General features: G+C 37.3%; 1 protein-coding gene across 1 annotated transcript; it reads right to left on the reverse strand.

The window, feature by feature from the left end:
• Positions 1 to 283: 283 nt before the first annotated feature.
• LOC306841492 (integrin alpha-2-like) lies at positions 284 to 17953 on the reverse strand. Its single transcript, XM_079371432.1, has 30 exons — positions 17838 to 17953; positions 16525 to 16648; positions 14238 to 14347; positions 13904 to 13995; positions 13167 to 13281; positions 12650 to 12777; positions 12280 to 12428; positions 11898 to 12048; positions 11367 to 11532; positions 11105 to 11181; positions 10029 to 10167; positions 8946 to 9091; positions 8668 to 8811; positions 8146 to 8349; positions 7881 to 8011; positions 7564 to 7727; positions 7025 to 7176; positions 6738 to 6848; positions 6263 to 6348; positions 4971 to 5112; positions 4616 to 4699; positions 4433 to 4509; positions 4257 to 4340; positions 4043 to 4145; positions 3837 to 3941; positions 3055 to 3165; positions 2448 to 2561; positions 2234 to 2323; positions 1614 to 1730; positions 284 to 1105 (listed from the first exon to the last, which is right to left on the reverse strand). The coding sequence occupies exons 1-30, from the start codon at positions 17920 to 17922 to the stop codon at positions 1016 to 1018; spliced, it is 3591 nt and encodes a 1196-aa protein (XP_079227558.1). The 5' UTR covers positions 17923 to 17953; the 3' UTR covers positions 284 to 1015.
• Between the last annotated feature and the right edge of the window lie 2759 nt (positions 17954 to 20712).

The following is a 20712-nucleotide window of genomic DNA, read 5'->3' on the forward strand; positions in this document are numbered from 1 at the left end:
GTTGAAAACAGTATCTGCGCATGAGGAACTGATTTATTTTTTTGTCTCTGCTCGGAAAGGAATCCATTCATCATAAATACGTTCATCAAGAAAAAAAATAATCTGCAGCTTTCTGAAGTCCATCAAAGATGCCAAAAATGTGCTGTTTAATTGTTTTTGTCTTGTATCCAAGTGATGTGAGTTTGTGCAGGTTTTTGACTTTATTTTTGTCAAAACAACAAATACAAAATATCACCTCGTAGAAATATTTTTAAAACGTTTCTCTATAATTGATTAGGCAGAGTCAATAAATCAACCAGTTAAGAAAATAACCGGCAGATTATTTTATTCTGAAAATAATACAAAGCAACATTCTTACACCTTACAAGGAGTGCCATTTGTGCAAGAAACAAAACACAAGTAGCTATTAATTATCTTTTCACATACAACGCTGACATGACAGTTAAAAAATGTATCTTACAGTATTTACAGTACAAATACAAGGAAACAGAGAAACAACTATGGGAATATAAACTACTGCTATAAATAGTCCAAATGCCAGAAAAAGCCCTGAGTGCAGACAGTGGATCTAAAAGTTACCTATCCGGAAGACTGTTTGGCTACAGCATGTTTGCTAAAAACGTCAATACTTTTCATTTACTCCATGTTTGAGTCAGGATGACAAAATCTGCATCCAATATCATGTGAGGCCCCCCTAAAAATCGGGTGACTTTGGGGGTTTTTTTATGTTGAGGGGGAAATTCAGTGCATAAACCACACATTGAACACATTCAGACCACAAAAGATAAAGCTCACATAAAGCTCAAAAAGAAAAACTATAATTCTCCATAAAACACACAGAAGATTTGACACCAGCCATCCACAAACTAAAAAGCTTCAATTTCATTTGAATACCCAACTTCCAATAATTGAGCTTTAGTCAATTGAACATTGAAAGAACCAGTGATCAGTACCAGTTTCCACACTGAAAACAGTCCAGTGAGGAGTGAAGTGCTAGGTTTTACCGTCATTCAGTTTACAGCACTTCATCGACATGTGCACGGCTCTGCGTGTCTTCATCAGCCTCCTTCTGCAGCTGCTGATACTTTCGCTTGAAAAACCCAAACTGGAAAGTAAACAGATTGAGTTCAGAGACAGTTGCAGATTATTTCAAATACACAGGTAACAATAACAGAGTCACACAAAAATATTTTACAACAGACTTCAGTATACATTATAGGGAGGGGTTGAGATATAAAGCCTTGTTAGAGCCTGAAACGTAAAATTAAAAAAAAAAGTAAATAAAACCCAAAATGTAATAACTTGTCGATAATGTAACAACATGCTGAGCCCAAAACATAACAACTTTTTGCCCAAAATTTGGAGAAAAATATTTTGCCTGCCCCACAATGTAATAACTGACCCAAAATGTATCAACGTGTTACTACTAAAAAGTTACTCCAATTTGGTCTCAGCATTTTATTATATTATCACCAGTTATTACATTTTGGGTTTTGTTACATTTTTTTCTAACATTTCGGTTTATTGTTACATGTCAGGCTTCAATAAGCCTGCATTGCTTTTTTGTGACATCAGCAGATGACAAAACTTGTCATGCACAGACCAACACGTACCTTCCACAGCAGTCCTACAGCCAGAGCCAACAGCAGCATTCCAGCAATGACACTACCAACTATCACTCCCACTGGAACATCACCCTTTTCTCCAGGTTTACTGACTTTCAACACCACCTGAACAGCAGTGGAACAGGAGCGGTCAATATATGAACTTCCTCAGTTAGATATGACAAAAAACAAATGGGCAATCAAAATTAAGTTATTTTTTGTTTGTGGTGTTAAATGTCATTTCCCGTGCTCATATGTTTGGCAAATGGCCTTTAGACTTAGACTGAACTTTATTGATCCTTTTGGGATGACTCCCTCAAGGAAATTTAGGTTACCTGCTAACACATAATAAGTGTTAGCAGGAGACATTATTTTGACTTGTGAATATGATATAATTTAATATGTTTTATTGTATTGTGTATGTATGCTGTGTTGACCTGTAATGGGAATTATCAAACTGCTATAATCTGGTACGAAGCATCTTTTCTCTATGAGATTGATGTTATTTTTATACATGGTCCTTGGCAACTAAACTAATAAACTAAACTAAACTAATGTCAGGTAACATAGTTTCCTTCTTTAGTTCTTTGATGTGAGGCCTCAGATGAAATACTGAAATGTGATCTTACTGGAAGCTCTTTGAGGTCGATAATGACCAGATCAGGGTTGGAGGTCTCAACAGCAATACTGGACGTCAGCTCGACAGTCTGATAGGACGCCTAGCAAAAAACAAAATTAAACCAATAAGAGCAGTGAAAGTATCAGAATGATTTTTTTAACAATCTGAATGGTAATATAAGCAAACAAAATAAACAGTGTCAATTTAATATTGAATATATTTACCGAAATAAATGTGCCACTCCAAATCCTCGCTTTGACTTTCACAAAGTAGTCCGTATTAAGCTTGGTGTCTTTCAGGTTGCATTTTATGAATTCACATTTTGCACTCTTGCAGTCCTGTTGGTTAGAAGAACAAAACAGATTAATTAAAGAAAATCCAAACACCACATTAAAGTTCTGTCAAACCTTCATTTCACATTGTTTAGAGTGTGTCACGCACCACTATAACTTGTAAACTCAATTATAGTTATTCAGCTACAAATATCAAGGAAATTTAAACCCGTTGAAGTTTAAGAAGTGTATGAAAAGTTAGGAAATATCTAACATTAAAGTGTAATGAGTTCTTATATGTATTGCCTTTTTTGCTTTATACTTTATTAATGTTTGTATTTCATTACAACGCTTAGAAATGTCACTTCAAATCCTACATCCATTCAGTTACAAATACATAGCAGGGGTACATATTTACAAATATTTCCTGCATATTATTAAAACGACAAGTGCGGTTGTGCAGTTTCATATTGGTGCACCACTGACTTCTCCATGATACAAGACTAAATACTGAGATAACATGTATTCTTTAGAAAGTTTACATGAACTATAAACTGACCAGTCTCTCACTGCTTCGGAGGTTCTCGCCAGAGAAGGACGCTTTGTGGGGCTTCACACCGATCTTCAGAGGATCAACCAGGCTGCTGGAGTCACAGCTGACTGAATCTCCCTGTCGGTGGAAAAGATTCAGGTCATGAATTCTATAGCTATCACACTTGAAATCAGAGAATATGCCTGACTTTTTAAAAAAGTAGAGTTTATGGAGTAAGTTTGAACAATTTAAAAAGCTGCAGGTACCCGGGATTAAAGGGATCTTTGCTTGAAAGTTTTCTTCATGTGATGCAAAAAGCGTCATATTGCATCACATGAAGAAAATTTCCAGGCAAAGAAAAACATATTTTTCTCGTCTCAGGGCAAAATGAGGGCTGGATTCACAACCATTCAACACTACTACCATGTTTATAATCAAATCAAATCAAATCAAATCAAACTTTATTTATAAAGCGCTTTTCATACTTTTAAAAGTAGCACAAAGTGCTTTACATGTTAACATCACATTAAAATCACATTAAAATCATTCCCACCCTCCCCCCACCCCCCACGCATACAAACAGTATCACACTCATACTCACAGTCACCCCACGCTCCAACACACACGCGCAGACCTAAACACACACACACACATGCACACACACCAGCATCAATGATATGGACAGAAGGCTGAGTACGGATGAACCAGGTAAGTAAACGCCAAAGAGGAGCCGTCTGCATCGAGAGCGGCAGCTTTGTAATGATACAAAGCTTCATGTAAATGGGTGAAGTATCCCTTTAAGTACTCACCACTTTCACATCGGTAACATAGAGGAGTGGATTTCCATCTTCAGTAGTCGTTGGCAGAGCGATAGTCAGATACAGGAGGCTGACAGGGAAGGTACCTGTAGAAACCTTGAAATAAAATTTGTTTCAATGAATGTTTTTTATTTAAATAAATCCACACTATAAGAACTTAAATGACGGCAATAAAGGGATGCATTTATTCATTGCACCTTCACTGTAAAATTGAACTCAGGGCCGATGTCATCTAAAGTTTTCACTGTTGTCACCACAGGAATGGAAGAATCCGCCACGTAGAAATTAATATTTGACTGCCTGGGAGAAAGAAGCCACAAAATTTAAAACTTTGCCTTCATCGAATATTAATTTAAAAGTGTAGGACTAAAATGACAAAAAGTTGTTTTAAGGAACAAAAAGTAAAATGACCTTGATAAAACAACCCCTGCACTATATTTAACAGGAATGGATATATCCACAGTGTTGTCTGCAGGTGTTTCCTCCTTACCATCACTGCAAAAGAAAAATGTATGCAACATCAATTCAAGTCAATACCTTAAATTCAGGTGAACATTTTCTTACATTTCTCCATTTGGTGAGCATACCTTTTGGCCTCAAATTTCACCTCGGCTTGCTTTTGCAATTGATTTAAACTGTATTCAAAATTCATCTGAAATTTCATCTGTAATGGAAAAATAGGAGAATATCTGTAAATATGAAATTCTAAAACTAACGTGCAGCTCAAAAAAAGAAAAGAAAAAGGAGTAAAAAGTTGTTCTCGTACATACTTGTTGGTCTTTTTTTAACGCTGGGTATCCTACTTGGCAGGTGACCGTTTGTGATTGTGTTGAAGTGCATTTCACTCCATCAACCTGTAAATTCATTGGTCAGAATAATACATGAATGCATTATGTATAATGAATGCTATGTGGCTATATACATAAACAAAAAAAACATTACTGTCTTGTTTTAAAATCCTTTGTTTCTGTTCATGTTAAGGTGACTTAAAAGATGTCTCAGTTTGCTTATTGGTGCATGTATTTATTGTTTATGTAACTTAATGACTATGAACATGAATTATGTACTGTATATTTAAACTCTAGTTAAATCAGAGCAGTACACATTGAAGGATTTGTTACTTACAGAAGGAGAGACGGACGAGTAGTAGAGGTTGTTGGAGAATGTAGCCCAGACCTGAGTGTTGTACGCGTTCTCCTTTTTGTTCCTAACAACAACTTCAAATGACAGTTCTCGGTCATTAGCGCTGACCAGAACCGGAGCTGAGCTGCAACACAAGAGCTCAGATTACAGCTCTATGTTTTAGGCTTGATTTACAGTGCAGGCCACAGATTAAATGAGCAGTATGAGGACACACATGTAAATGTAAATACTATGAAACGTTACCTCATGTATAGTAAACATCTGTTAGATAATTACATATTCATTATCATGTTCATCTCTGCTTTTATACACTACTCCCCAAAGCACTATTATTTTACTTAGCCTTCTATAGATCAGTCTTTGCTGTTTTTATTTGTTTATTTAATGTTATACTTTTTACTCACTGAACATACAGTTCTCTGAGGTCAAACTCCTTGTGTCTGTAAGCATACATGGATAATAGAGCGGATTCTGAATCTAAAGCACTGCAATTTCAGAGCAACCTGGCACTTGAACTGAAAGTAATAGTTAAACACACATTGAGTAGGTGCCGGGCAGAGCAAAAACAGCAGACTGAGGAAGAAGGTATGCCCGCACTAGAACTTCCTTTAAAATGAAATTAAAAATCGGATCTGATTCTGAAGAAAAGCTAGTTGTCTGTCAATTCATTAGCATAATCACATAGTTTTGGGCAGGTGAGGAACTCTGTACAAGCCCATAAGGGCTTCGTTCCAACCTTGCAGTTTTGTTTTCGACTCAACTTGTGCTAAACAATAAACTAAACTAGTTGTCATAGGCATCTTAGTGTCATTTAATTCACTTTTGTTCTTTTTTACCAAGCTGTGCCATCATGAAAAAAAGAGCTCTTGCTAAAAACAAGAATGAAGCAATGGCTCAAGAGAAACATCATCTTTAGTACTGTAACCCCCTCTCTATCCCTCTGGTTACAGTGACATACTGATGATGTAAATATCCTTCACGACCTTATCATTATTGAAAGATTTCACAATGACTCATTGTAAAGACATACTGTTCATAGCTGTGCCCCAACTTGTTCCTTCACAAACTGTATTATTGGACTTTATGTCAATTACAACAACAACAACAACAACAACAACAACAACAACCATGTTTATCACATCAAGTGAAATCCAGAAAAAACAGCCTCCAATATTGTCTTTAAAGGTCTCTTCTACTTTATGATGTTATACATTGTACATGTTATATATGGTAATTATGAAACAATGCCTCTTGTATGAAGAAATGATTCTTACCTTGTTGCCTTTGTGTCCGTCTTCACACTCAGTACTAGATCACTTATACACACTTCATCAGAACCACAGTCTTTTGTGAAGGGCATCTAAAAAAATGAACAGAACAACATATTAACCTCAGGTTTCTGTTTTTGTCCTTCATAGGATGTATTTTCAGTTGACGCCTTTTATGCTATTGTAAGCATGGAGGTGGGAAAAACACAAGATATCAGAACTGCATTTTTTAAAACTGAATTAGATGAACAGTCTTTTATAGAGAAACACATACTGCATTTATCTGTGAACTTCCGTGAGACACTTCAGTTGTAAAAGTCAGTAATCTTCCCAAACACTATATCATTTTGTATGACTGTACAAACGCCTCCACACTGTGTCTACAATATTTTCAACTGAACTGTATCCTGTATCTGTCAATACCACCGGCTAAAAACAACATTTAAACAGATACAGACATAATGCTGTGTCAGTAACTTACAAAGAACTCCCAGGCACTTGGCGACAACAAATCAAGGACAGGATTCACATCTGCGTTCTGCTGCTTGATTTCTACCTTCAGACTGAGTGAGTTGACAAAGTCCGGCGGGTCCTGTTGAAAACACCAGATATGGGCGAATCATGAGATGATGTTCAACATACTTCACGCCTCGTCTGGAAAAAACACCAGCACAATGTCTCTCCAAATATCACAGCAAGTTATTCATTGATGCTCTTTGACGATCATACTAAATTGAGTCACAAAGAAACAAAGCACTATTTTCTTACCTGAACATACACTTGGTAGTCGAGACACAGGGGCGTAGATGATATTTTTGCCTTTTCTGTGATGTAGCGTTCATTGTTTTTAGTGAACAGTCCTCTTGAGGTCACTCGGGAAGCCTGCAAGTCAGCATCCAGGGTCAAAGTGTAGGAAATATCTATAGGAGTAAAAACGGACTCTACGTGACACACATTTCAAAATCGGAGTTCAACAGGTTTGATCTATACACACACAGTGTTTAAAAACGGTGTACATGTTTGTACACTGAGTAAAGAATCCACTTAGCTTAGTAGTTTGCTTAACACAGAGAAACAGATTGTGATCTAAGGTGAACAAAAGCATTGGATTTGAGGCATATCTAGGCTCATCATTTGCCATGTTTCCAATCCAGCTAAGCTAACCTGCAATTGGCGGTAGCTTTATATGCACTTACATGAAAGTGGTACTGAGCGTTTTATCTGGACATGAAGCCACAAGTTTGCTTCCCAAATGATTAAAAACAGACTAAATATATTTTGAAAAGTCTAACAAGGTAAAGATTTACCAATGGGCCCAACAGGGTTGATAGGCCTGAATGTAGCAGTGAAACACAGGTGGGTGTTGAAACATGACACCTTGCGTCCATTGATGTCACAGGGTTTGTTGAAAATGTTGATTTTATTGGGTTTGAAAGAAGCTTTTGTCGCCACAGATGCAACACCTTTGGTCCTGAAACAGAAGGGCAGTTAGGAATCGTTAGGCTTTTCCGGTTCCATACATAATTCTTTTATTCACTTATATCCATAATCATGGCATTTTAATGCATCACATTTTTTAATAGGTTATCTTTTCATTCCCAAATATTGTAATGTATAAGCCTACCACAGCTGCACCACTTTGCCGTATGACCCCACAGAGATGTCAGGGAGTGAGTCATCATTCAGATCTTTGTAGCTATCTAAGGATCTTCCAAAATACCGCAACTGTGGATCCACTTTGGAGCCAGTTATTCTCTGAAAAAGAAGAAAAACACAGTCAAATGAATAAAATACTCCAAATTCATAGACCCTTTCCCAAAAATAAACAAGAACATCAAATACCCCAAAAAAATGTTGTCAGTCGAATATCAAATGATTGATTGGTGCACCTGTGAAAACTGCTTGTTTAACGTCTTTTTATTCCCATTGTAGATGTAGATGACACCCTTTCCATTGTCTTCTAATGGGGCTCCAACCACAACATCGTTGAAACCGTCGAGGTCCAGGTCAGGAACTGCAGAGATTGCCATCCCAAACCGGGCGTTCTCAGTTTGGGGTGGACCATTTAGGACTCCCTGCTCGTTCAGGATACCCTTCAGATGATGAGACAATAATATGTGACCAGTGGGGCTTAAGGTCATGCTATATGATACATTTCCAAGACAGGCTTAGTTAATAAGCAATTAGGAATTTTTCAATAAGTTGAATGAAGAAGTTGAATAAATAAATGTTTCCATCTTTCAATAAGTTGGCATGAGAATATCTAGCTGCATATATTGGCCCTAAATCGTGAAGAGAATTGTAATCGTGTTTGCCTTAAACAGTCTACCTCAATGCCCCAGTGTAAGTTATATAACCATGTTCTTGTTCACTGTTGCATACTATAGAAGGGACTTGTTGCACGTTTGTACCTTGGTAACAGAGAACAGGTAGACCCTGCCTTGTTCCCTCTTCAGCTCACTCATGAACATGGGGGCACCAACCAGCAGCAGGTCTGTCACCCCGTTTTTGTCCACATCCAGGGAGCACAGGACACTTCCAAAGTATGATCCAATCTAGGCCAACAATTATCAAAGTTAAATTAGTATCTCAAGGCTATATATACGTATATATACGTGTGTGTGTGTGTGTGTATACAGTATATACAGTATAACCACAATGAAATTCAAATTCATGAACACCAATGTACCTGTTTTCCTCTTCCTGAATCTATGATTGCAGACTGTTTCTGTGCATTGAAGGTGTAGACGATAACTTGTCCAGAGTGGTTGGAGCGAGGTGCACCAGCCACAAAGTACTCTTTAGACCCATCGCTTAATGTGGTGACAGAATAACCTAGAATAAACCAAAAAGTTACACATTTGCTAGAATTAAACTTCATCTTCTTCATTGGTGAAATCAATCTAAGTATATTTACTTCTGCAATAAATTACAGTTTTGAATTATTTGAATGCTGCTTTTACATAGCTATATTTAAGAGGGAATACATACTTTTTGCCACTATATCAGTTAGGGGCGGCATTAGCTCAGTCTGTAAGGACTTAGGTTGAGAACGAGAGGGTCCTGGTTCAAGTCCTGGCATGGACCAAGTCCGGATATTGGCCTGGTAGCTGGAGATGTGCTATTCCACTTTTTGAGCACTGCCAAGGTGCCTTGCTCGCTTGGTCACTCTGGGACCTCGCCATTAATGCATGTCACTAGGATCACTAGGTTTATGCATAAGTGTGTATTTCAGCATATGTGTGTGTTCATGTCCATTAAACAGAGTGTGAACCAACTTTCCCCTTGCTGGATTGATAAAGAATAAATTATTATTATCATTATTATTATTATTATTATTATTAAAAGCTAGTATCACTAGTTTCTAACAAACCAACTACTGGTTGTATTAATTGTGGTTCTTTAGATCTATATTTGACACACAATAAATCTCTGTTATACCTGTTATTTCTTTTTTGTTATGGAGGTTCAGTACCACTGGCTGTAGATGATGCCAACATTACTTCTTGATGTCCCATTTCTCAAAACTTGGGAAATGGCCCATTAGAGCTGGTGGAGATGTTGACATTTTTCAAAAGAAAAGTTTCAAACAATCTTTCTCCAGTATTGCTGCTGAATTAGGGTTAGCTACCACGCTTACACGTATATATATCAAAAATATAAATCCTACTCTGTAACTCCTTCCTGGTTTTGTTTCATCCAAAGACTTGGAGGAAGAAAATTCAAACGTACAATGGATTAGTTGACAAAGAAGAGAACTGTTAGAGCTTACCCAGTAAAGAGCTGTGGTTTCTGTCTTGAAGGATTCCCTCGAAGGCAGAGAAAGGTAAAATGTCTACATTTGAGCCTTTTTGATGAACGACAGTCCCACTCCAAGCATAGGCTCCCACTGCTCCCAACATCATCACATTCTATAACAACACACATATCAACACTGGTTAACAGACACCAGAGATATACCACTGAGTCAAAGTGTTTTCCTTATAACAACCAACATGTTTACAGAAACAAATGATGAAGAACAACAAAAAGCACATATTGTGTGAGAAAAAGACATTCTAAATGTACTTGGTTAAAACGTGGTCATGGTCTTTAACATTACAACATGTAGCTTCCTCTTTCCTTTTGTGAGAACGCTGCGTTGGCAGAGCAGGCATTTTGACCAGTGTTTTTCATCAACCTTTTTTTAAGTTCTTAGAAAGATCATTGGGGACGACCCTCACTTACAATGATGAAGAGAATACATACTTAAATGACAAACAAAATGAGTTAAAGCAATCAAGTGACAGTAAAGTTATTTTCAATGAACCACGGTTTTGCATTTGCAATTTTATGTATATTACAAAACTACTGGTACTATGACATCACCTGGTACTCATCCAAATGATGTAAGACAAATCAGTAAATGTGCTGTATGTGAGTGTGGTTAACACATATGCCCTCTCATGCTCACTCTCCTCCAGCAAAATAAAACAGGGAGTGAACAGATGAGTGGTTTCCGTATAACAATTACAATTAATTACAATAACAATTAACATTACAGCTACTGTTTTGGGGAATGTAGCTTATCTGCAGTAATAGCAGCGCAGTAGAAAACAAAATTATAAACAAAGAAACTCCAAGAAACTCAATTATGTGGCACCAGAATTTCGTCAGGGCTGGGTCAGTGTTTTTACAATGTTTACCCTTTATCACTCTACCTGAAAGATTCTTATATGTACTTTGACTTGTTGTATTTTTTCCCTTGCAAGCATTGACACTGAAAGATGATAACAGCAACATCTGTTTGTTTTTTTTCAGCTGAAAATCTCATGTGCATCTCATGCTGTACATATCAGTGCTCCGTACCTGTGTGCTGGAGTAGTGTGCGCTGAATCCCACTTGGGACATCTCCATTTGGAAGTTGTCGCCCCCTTTTCCAGTACCTTGTGGGTAAAAAGCATAGTATAAAAAACAGAATCAAAAAAGAAGACAGCAACGAAATTGAGCCAAATGTTCAGATGTGTAAAAATGTGCTCACTCTTGTGAGCTTCAGCCGTGCCAGGATTCGTTTGAAATGCCTAATTATGACTCCTTAAAAGAAAAGACTGAATATTCCTAAAGTATGCACCTTCTATGTTGAAGATGCGGTTTCCAAGTGTTCCAGTGATGGTGGAGAGTGCTGCTTCCTCTGACACATTGAAGAAGTACTTGGCTGATGGTTTACTGGCGATGGACTGAATTTCTTCTATCAGGTTTTCTGTGTCAATTTGATTTCTGATGTAATAACCCAGAACCTGAGGAGACACACACAGGAGAGGAAACAACCACAAATTCAGGATTGAAAAAAAAAAAGAAAAAGAGCATTGAAATGTTATATAAACAAAGCTACATTCATGCACAACATTATGCATACTAAGTGGTTGGAAGACATTGACGTCAATAATTACAGCAGTATTTATGTATCCTAAAAAAGGCTCACAGAGCATACAATATTAATGAATGATGTAAAAGCATTATAAAATGCAGAACCTGTAAATAAACCTGACAGTGAAACAGAAAGATGAAACGAAGCAAAATGAATCTCAAATCTGTATCTTGTATTTTTTTTAGCTCTTACATACTTTCACATGATGAGAGGGAATCACAGAATTTAACCTACAGCGATACCAAAGCGGGTGATGCCGTTTTTCTCACACTCTGCGATGACATTATCTCTGAAGGCCTTGTCGTGAGACTCCCCGTCAGTGACGACCACCATCACCTTAGCAGCATTGGGCCGACCGCCATTACTTGGATGGAACCCCCACTGACTGAAGCAAGCAGACACAAATGACACTTGAGGTTTGTGGTTTTATAACGTGGTTTTAAAACGTAAAAAAAGATTTTACCTTGGAAAAAAATGTACATCAGAGTTATGAGTCAGTTCTGATAAGGCTTTGATTTATCTGACAGATAAACTTCTGAAGTAAAAGTGATAAAAACAAGCTCAAACAAACATCAAAGAAGTAAATGAACAAACAGTTATATTTCTGAACACCAACCTGGCAAATCTGATGGCATGGAAGGTATTTGTCGATGAACCATACTTTTGTGTAATTGATGATGCTGCAGCCAATACCTCATCTTTGGTTTTATACTGATTCAGTCTGAATTCAAACTGTGTATCAACTGCATACTGAATGACGCTAACCTGGCACCAGAAGAAAAAAAAAAGATGCAGAAAAACAGAAAGCTTATTAAAGACAGACGAGACAAAAAGTAATATTGAGAATGTATTCAACATAATATTCTGCTCCAACTCTGTTTAATACTGACCACATGAAGTCCTAAAAATGAAGTTGTTTACTTTTTGGGACTTCATGGACTCTGTAGCTTAACATTTCTGTTAAAGATTATAAAAAGGTGTGTCACCTGTGTGTTTTGGGGTCCTATGTCCAGTGTCGGTATTAGTTTCTGGAGAAATATGTTCATTGGACCCCACGGATAAATGCTATTGGAGCCATCCAAAACAATCACAATGTCCATAGGCCCTCCACATTCTAGAAATTCCACAAGAAAAGAAATATTATAAATAGTAAAAGCAATAGTCGACATTACTGCTGAAAGTTTTCTTCAGCATGGTGTAAGTGTAGATGTTCATTGTCGACCTTTAATGCAGCTTCTGGTTACAGCTCATGCAGAATAATTATTTTTAGTCATTTAGAAAGTTGCCTGAGATAAGCAACATATTGCAATACTTAACTTTCTCTCTTTTCAAAACTAACTTGACATTAACATGTGATTAAATGGCTGTAAGCAAGACAACTCCGGTGAACTGGGAGTATCTGGTCTAAAAGATAAACAGCAATACACATTGGCTACAATGATTGAAACTTGACCATAATCAAATTACATAGTTGAATATTTCATAGAAAATCTGAACTCTTACTCTGCACAGCAGGAGAAAAGGCGGGTTGAGGCTGAAACAAGGGGTCCAGTCTTGCACATACTCCTGGGTAGAAGTCCTGATTGCCACACTGCTGTCCCCAAAGAGGACCACACATCTGCAGCAGAGGACCACATGAGTCAATGGGGGAGAACAGACTGAAGGGAAAGTTGTTCTTCCCATGGGTTTAAAAGCTCCTATTTTCTTTAGTTTTTTTATCAGTCACATTTAAGGATTTTTGCTGGTATGTAAACTATTAGCAGTCATGTACTGGTTATCATTTAGAGCAACAAAGGTCTGTCAGTAAAATACTTACTTAAGTCATTTTTAAATGAAGCTCTCGTCTAAATTCATTAAGGAAGACTATTAGTGATCCATGATAAGGTCTTTCTCATTCACCCTATCTGTTTTGGGATTTATTCTAATGACGATCAGAATTTCATTCTCCAAACTCATCATCCCCCCATAGAGTCCAAGCGCCAAAAATCTTCTGTCAAGTCACATTGTATTCATTGTCATAAGAACTGTTCTTAATATCACTTGTCTGTTGTGATTGAAATGAAACACTGAACTGATGCTGTTTGACCATCTTATAACTTCAACATTTCTGACAGCATTTGCAGGCTGCTTTTAAAAACAGATTCATGACACATATGAACTTCTTTATATGAAAAATGTACAATCTGTGTCTTAGCTTGGGTTAGTTTATTTTGTGTGAAACACACAGGCACACTATTTACCATGAAGCCACTGGCTGAGGGCATCCTGGTGAGAGTCAAACCCAGACTCATGTTGGCGAGGACATTTTTAACATCTGGAATACTGACAGAATCTGTGGATCAAGACAAATAATACTCTTAAATATTCATGTTCAGATTACAACTGATTTATTTTTTTTAATGTAGAAAAAGGATATTAGAAACTCAAAAAATGTGCAATATTTGCAGTAAAAAAAAGCAAACATCTCAAGACCTCCCTGATGATTAGGGATTATGCATGTTCACATTTCTGTTCAGTCACTGAAAGTGTTTGGTAGGTGGGTCAGAGGGTTGACAACAAAACTTCAAACCTTACCTTGAAGATTGAGTTTGTCACAGCTGTTTCTGGAACCTGAGACCGGACACCTGTAAACATCCCCCTTCCTGTTCTGATCGAAACCACTCCATGGAGCGCTGACCAGGAGCCTGCAGAAAACAACATTATTCATCTCCTCACCACTCTTATAAACATGCACCCAAGAGTCATCCCTCCATGTTTTTCTGTACAGTACACGCTACGTCTGCGTACAGTATGGGATTGAAACTCATCCAAATCATGTAATGCCAAATATGGTTACAGAATTTCAATGACAATAATTTATAGATAGATTTAAAGTCATTGTTAGAAAAAAAAAAGTCATTATTGTCAGTGAAACCTAGGACCCATTTTGCAGCAGCAAGCTTGGGGCCAAAAGTAACTAAATAAATATCAATCTGTATTATCTTGCACTTTGTCTTATCCACACGAGCTGCATAGGTAAATATGTTTGTAACATCATTCTAATGTCTTATGAAACAGAAAACATGATTTACAAGTTCACACAGAATGTATGCACTTCAAAAACATTTCCCTACATCAAGGCCTTCAGATGATGCTTTTTGTTATTGATATTGTTGCTGAAAATGTAGTCATCAATATTGAAATCCACTTGCCACTAGAAATAGTAATGTGTGTGTCCCAGAAACTACTGTGAGGCTGACCTAAAGTAACCACCCAGATTCAGGGAACTGTTATTTTCCCTGTGTCTGAAGAGGCAGAAGACTTGGGACACGTCATTCCTCCTAAGAGGGCAAATGACAAGGAAACAGGATGTATCATAGCTTCTCTCTCATGGTTATTCAAATGAAATACAGTCAGAGAGACCTTTATCACAAACTGCCCAAATCCCCCAGTTACGCAAACAGGCCACTCCTCCAGACAGTGAGTGACTCTATGAGACTGTGACTCAGAGCGGACATCCAGACATCCCTGAGGAGTTCAGTTACTGTTTAACTAAACGTTGCAAATAAGTGTGGTGAAATGTAAGAGACTTTAAACAAGACAGAATCGTTTGTTTGACACATGCAGGCTGTAGCATGTCAGGCTGAACTGAGTGTCTCGGCTATTTAAGAACAAATATTTAAGTCCAGGATAGACTTTACAGATGTAAAGAGATAAACCTACATTTAAAAATAACAACTTCCAAATGCTGGTATCAGCCGAAAAAAAGACAAACAAAAAGATCTGCTTCTTTGGCCTTGTTGCGGTCATGCACATGGAACTATGTTTACTGTCGAGTGCGCTCCGTTTTTTTTATCAGCCTAAAAAATCCAATAATTAAATTGCTGACGGTCCTATGAAAGAGCTTGTAAGAGTTTGAGAAAAATGTGTGTAAGAATAAGGCAGAGATTTGATGAGGCCACACTAAAGATTAGGGATCAGACTCCAGGGAAACTCACGACACAACATGATCAAATCAGAAGAGTCACAATTACTATCATAAAACTGCGATTTTGCAATAATTTATATTTTGCAAGACAATGACATAATAAAATATCATGCAATCTGACAAAATGTGTCTATAAGGTATGGTGCAGGATTAATGTATTTATTCACTTCCATCTGGTGTCAGTCTCACCTCAAACATTGAGATTGTAATTACTTGAAGAGTAAGAATTTTCAGAATTTCACATACAGAGACAAGACCTCAGCAGCTGTTGCTGGAAGCACACGTTACTGGTGACAGTTTTTAGAGTTGTTTATGTGAAACTGAAGGTACAGACACTGTTAATAACAGGGTGCCTCTCTTTCCAACATCAGGCCTTCTCTTGCAAAATGAGTACTTCTACTGCCACCAGGGCAACTCGCCTTCAAGTAATAGAAAAGCACAAATCAGTTCAAATTACAGAAATATTACATTTAGCCAACAACTAAAACTCATATGTGGTGGACTGTTGGACTCTTTTGTCATTCACACAACTGTTTGAAAATCACAAAGTTTTCATGGAGCAAACTAATTAACTACGAAGCTTAAAAGACAGCTATAGCTGAATGTGAAACTCAGCTTCTTGTGCATAGAAGCGTGCAGAAAGATTTATCAACAAAAGTGTCTCACACAATATAGATAAGTCCTGTCTTTCCTTTATGGCTATTTCAAAGACGCAGAAAAGCAACATTAACTTCATAAATGATTAACTGGAGACCACTTGAAAGCCATGACTTCTGGACAGCACAGGATTTGACATGATGCAATGAATGATAACGGTAAGATGCTAACACTGCCCAATAACCTATAGTCTCCTTTTATTGATGACAATCCAGATGTGATGACTTCAATCCATACCATTTGCCTTCATGGTTGGTCGCTTGTTGTATTGTGTAGCCAAACTCTTCTGAAGCTGGTCCGCTGAAAATCTTGGCACCTGCAGTGCCGACATTGAAGGACTGTGAGTGCAGGATTCTGTCATCTGATTGGAGGGAAAAAGGAGAGGATACAGTATGATGGTAACAGTATCAGCACCTGAACAACATCATAAAGTTCAGTTTATATAATGGCCTTGTCAAAACAGTTTCACTAAAATAAAACACCCACTATATCTTTGTTGTTATGTTCTCAAAGTTCTTATCTTAAATGTATTCATGACTCTGTTACAAGGTTGAATGTTTTGTCCTATAAGTGACATAGACCATTCTGACTTCCTGTTTGAGCTTAGGTGGTTTTTGTGGCTGAATCATGAACCTTTAAAAAAAACCATCAGCTTGACTCACGCAAGCAAGGCAACCTACTAAAAAACCATCAATATTACACAAGAAGAACAAAGCAGTAATAAAGAGCTGAGGATTGCATTTTATGATGGTGTTCTTCATGGAAAAGTGTGTTTCTCCAGAGACACAATTCCCCATCAAACACAGCCATTTAAAACCCCTCAGGACATGAAATTTATATTTGAAGGATTCTTGTTGCAGTATCAGAGCCACAAGTTTGTACAGGCAGCTCTCAGCTCTTAGCCTGCCTTCCCCTCAATCAGCAAGCAGAGGAATGTGGATGGGTGCTGGACTCGGGAGACCTTCACTAACACTGGCTTCAGCCACGCCTGTTTACCTGCAGCACAGAGTAGCACTTTGCCTCCTCTTGCGGCTCTGCTAACCCCTCAACACATCCATGTTTCCTTTCATTTTAGAAGTGGGGAATGTGCATACAGGATGATAACTAAATGAGTAGCTGCTGCTTGAAAGCTTTAAAGGTTATAGTGCAGACGCGGAGCAACACACATGTTGCCTCCATTAGAAGTCATGTGCTGTGCTGTAAAACGTTGAATATTTAATCCACTGGATCGATTGTTGATCATGCATTTGGTGGAAGGAGAAGAAACACTGCAGAGTGAGAACTGAAACAAAATAAAGCAGCCAGTTGCGCGGATTCATTCAGTAAAAGCGACTTTTACTCATCCGATGCTCTTCATGTGCTTAGTAAGCGTCAACACATTTAAGAATGACATCCAAAGTTGTCATAATATAAACATTACGAATGGCTTTATTCTGATATGTTAGGCTATAAAAACTCGATATTTTATACAAGGATATCGGCATCATTTTAGTGCTCAGGTAGAAAAAACTGAAATAGATTCAGTACGCAAAAACAACTTCAGTACTTACTTATGACTATCAAAGTGAAGAAGATATTTCCCAAGAAGAACTCCATCGTCCCTTTATTCCATTTGTAAGAGGTGACTACAGGCATCCGCCGCACTTGTCAAAGTTGTAGCTCTGCTGCCCGGAGAGTCAGCGGTGACGCACCGGAAACAATTCCTTATATGGAGTTAGGTTCTTCCCCTTACCTGCAGATGCAAACGTTGACTCAAGATTTATCTGAGGTTGTGAAAGAAAGCCTGTAATAAAATCTGGCTGGGTAGAAGCAGCGGAATTAAAATCCAGTGAAGAGTTTGAAAGGACCTAACAAGTACAGTCAGACAGTTATCTCAAGGCTGAAGTCCATGACATGTATTACTGTAATTAAATATTAAAAGTGGAATCTTAACCATATAAATTTATTTTATTGTGGAAGCACATGTGAAAAGAAAGATGTCATTGTTCAAAACTAGCCTACTACGCCCATCCGCCTCGATTTCAATCAACTGAATTGTCATTCCAGAGTGGCAACATGAGTGGACAAACAACTCTTAAATCAGCCAATGTCACATTAAAAAGAAACATCATCAATTAACAGTAAACAATTTGAGACTTGTCCATCATCTTCAACCCTGTACTTTCTCCCCCATGACTTTTGGGGCGCTCAGTTTTTACAGAACAATGTTATTGCCTTTAATTACATGCTAGGGTTCTTTTTAGCTCCTGATCTCTGAGTACTTTTTCTCTCTTTGATTTGTATGTGTTTTATGTGATGTTAGTGCTTTCAAGTTTGGATAATCATGTATTAAACATTTGCAGAGCACACTGACAGCATGATACTCGATATTTTTGAATATTTGGGTAAAAAAAGGGACCAATTAAGAGTCTCCAGAAGTTAAACTGTATGCCAAACTAAAAAGATTGTAATATGTTAGACGAAAGACCAAAGCAATTTTGCCCTTTATTGTAAAACAATGATGTAAGACACTTAATTGGGACATAAAGGGAGTGTTAATGGGCATGATGGTGAAAGAGAATTTAATTTTAAATGTGTGGTTTAATTCCAAAATACTATTTTGGAAAGAATGTCAGCAGGGGCTTGCTGCTTATAAAACCAAACGCACATTTACATCCACTGATGTCAGATAGTTTTCGGACTTAAAAAAACTCAAGATGTTAAACTTTTAACAACAATTGTATTATCATCATTAAAGGAAAACTGCAAAGATTATGCAATACAAGAAACAGATTAATAGCTACAGTGAAGGACAAACAACCAAAGGCTGTTTTATAACATCATCTGTGGCTCTGAAGGAAGTGTGAGAAAATAACCCTGATGACATCATCTCAGTCACAGATTTAACAAAAAGCCTGCATTGTGCACCGGAGTAGCGGAATTTGAAAGATGTGGGTATCAGGCAGACAGGGTCAAATATAAGGGTTCGTATGACTCAACGTTGATACATTTAGGGTTCTTTTGTTTTTCAGGATAAAGTCAGGATATCTGGGCCTGAGTTACAAGAGTTTTTGCACCAATACACCAGGACAAATTCCTTGTATGTGTAAATGTACTTGGCAATAAAAACCAATTTGGATTTCTGATTTTACATGTGGCCATTTTTGGATATCTAACTAACGTACTTCTTCTTCTAGTCTGGATTTTCAGGGACACAATGATCACATGGCCAAATTTGGAAAAAGCCCAATACAATGCCAGTCTAATCCATTAGTCTTTGTGCAGCTGTACTGAAGGAGGTGAAAGGGGAAAAAATTACTCAACAGCTGCTCAGTAGTTGTAATAAAAGAGTTAGCATTTCCACTTACCCAGTTTAAGTGGACAACACCAAGGTTTGTAATTAGGCCATTTAGTTTTTGGGCATCAAGGGCTTTTAGCGTTTAAGGCTGCTGTTCTCTTAACAGGCTAAAACTTACTAATTTCTTTTGAGCAGTGTGTTTCACAAATGAATACAATCTGACTTAAGAATTGGTTAAAAAAAAAAAGACCCAAACCTTTCCCTAAATTCAATTCATATGTCTAGTAATAAATCAATTTGTCTGTAGATTAAGGGAACAGTATAACCAAAAACCTCCTTTTTGCGAGCAGAAAGTTTTATAATAATACTGTCTCAGTGTTTCAGCTTCTTGGACCTTAATCAACTTGTGCCCAGTAACTAAGATAAGTTAAACATAGTTAGACATCTCCACCCTTCCATGTAGTTCACATCAAATCTTAAATCACTCATAGAAACTTTGGGCTTTAATATAACCAACCACAAAATCCCATTAAAGGCCCTTGATCTTGAACTGCAAAGAGGGATGTGTTGGTCTGAATGAATCAGATCTATTAAGTGAAAGATGGAGCTGACTCCCTTCTAAAGCCTAATTATTTATGTAAATGAAAATAGGATTATAAATAACACAATGATCCAGAAGCACATTTGTTAAATATATTTCCATAAAGATCTCACTTTGTATTAACATTAAAAGCTAAACACAGTGAGACTCTTGTTTGTTACATTGTTTCTAAAGTAAGAAATATAGTTCAACAAAAAAAAAATAGAAATGTTTTTTACGTTTTAAATTATTGGCATACACTTTTCTTAAAACTGATATTCGGAAACACTATAACGTTTGTATGAGAGATAAATGTGCATATACAAGTAATAGACCAAACCCATTGATTGGTAAGAAGCTCAGTCACAGTTAAATTAAAGTACCACTGTGTTTCTTGTTACAAGTCTTTTAATATATATACACTGTTTTCAAAGGTTTATTTTTGGGCTTTGGACAGTGGATCGAGTCAGAAATCAATGAGAGAGAGCGAGTGGGGAATGACATGCTGAAAAGGAGCCACAGGTTGAATTGGAACCTCAGTCGTCAGCTTGGAGGAGCACAGCCTCTG

The sequence above is a fragment of the Symphodus melops genome (assembly GCF_947650265.1).
Source record: "Symphodus melops genome assembly, chromosome: 1".
Taxonomy (NCBI): domain Eukaryota; kingdom Metazoa; phylum Chordata; class Actinopteri; order Labriformes; family Labridae; genus Symphodus; species Symphodus melops.

What these genes read in the sequence shown, in the direction of transcription:
- LOC306841492 (XM_079371432.1), bottom strand. Translation starts at nt 17,922, where the DNA reads ATGCCTGTAGTCACCTCTTACAAATGGAATAAAGGGACGATGGAGTTC. An exon ending in ATGTTACCGATGTGAAAGTG is followed by an intron (nt 3,166 to 3,836) that starts GTGAGTACTTAA and finishes TTCCACCGACAG; the next exon opens with GGAGATTCAGTCAGCTGTGA. An exon ending in TCGACCTCAAAGAGCTTCCA is followed by an intron (nt 1,731 to 2,233) that starts GTAAGATCACAT and finishes ACTGCTGTTCAG; the next exon opens with GTGGTGTTGAAAGTCAGTAA.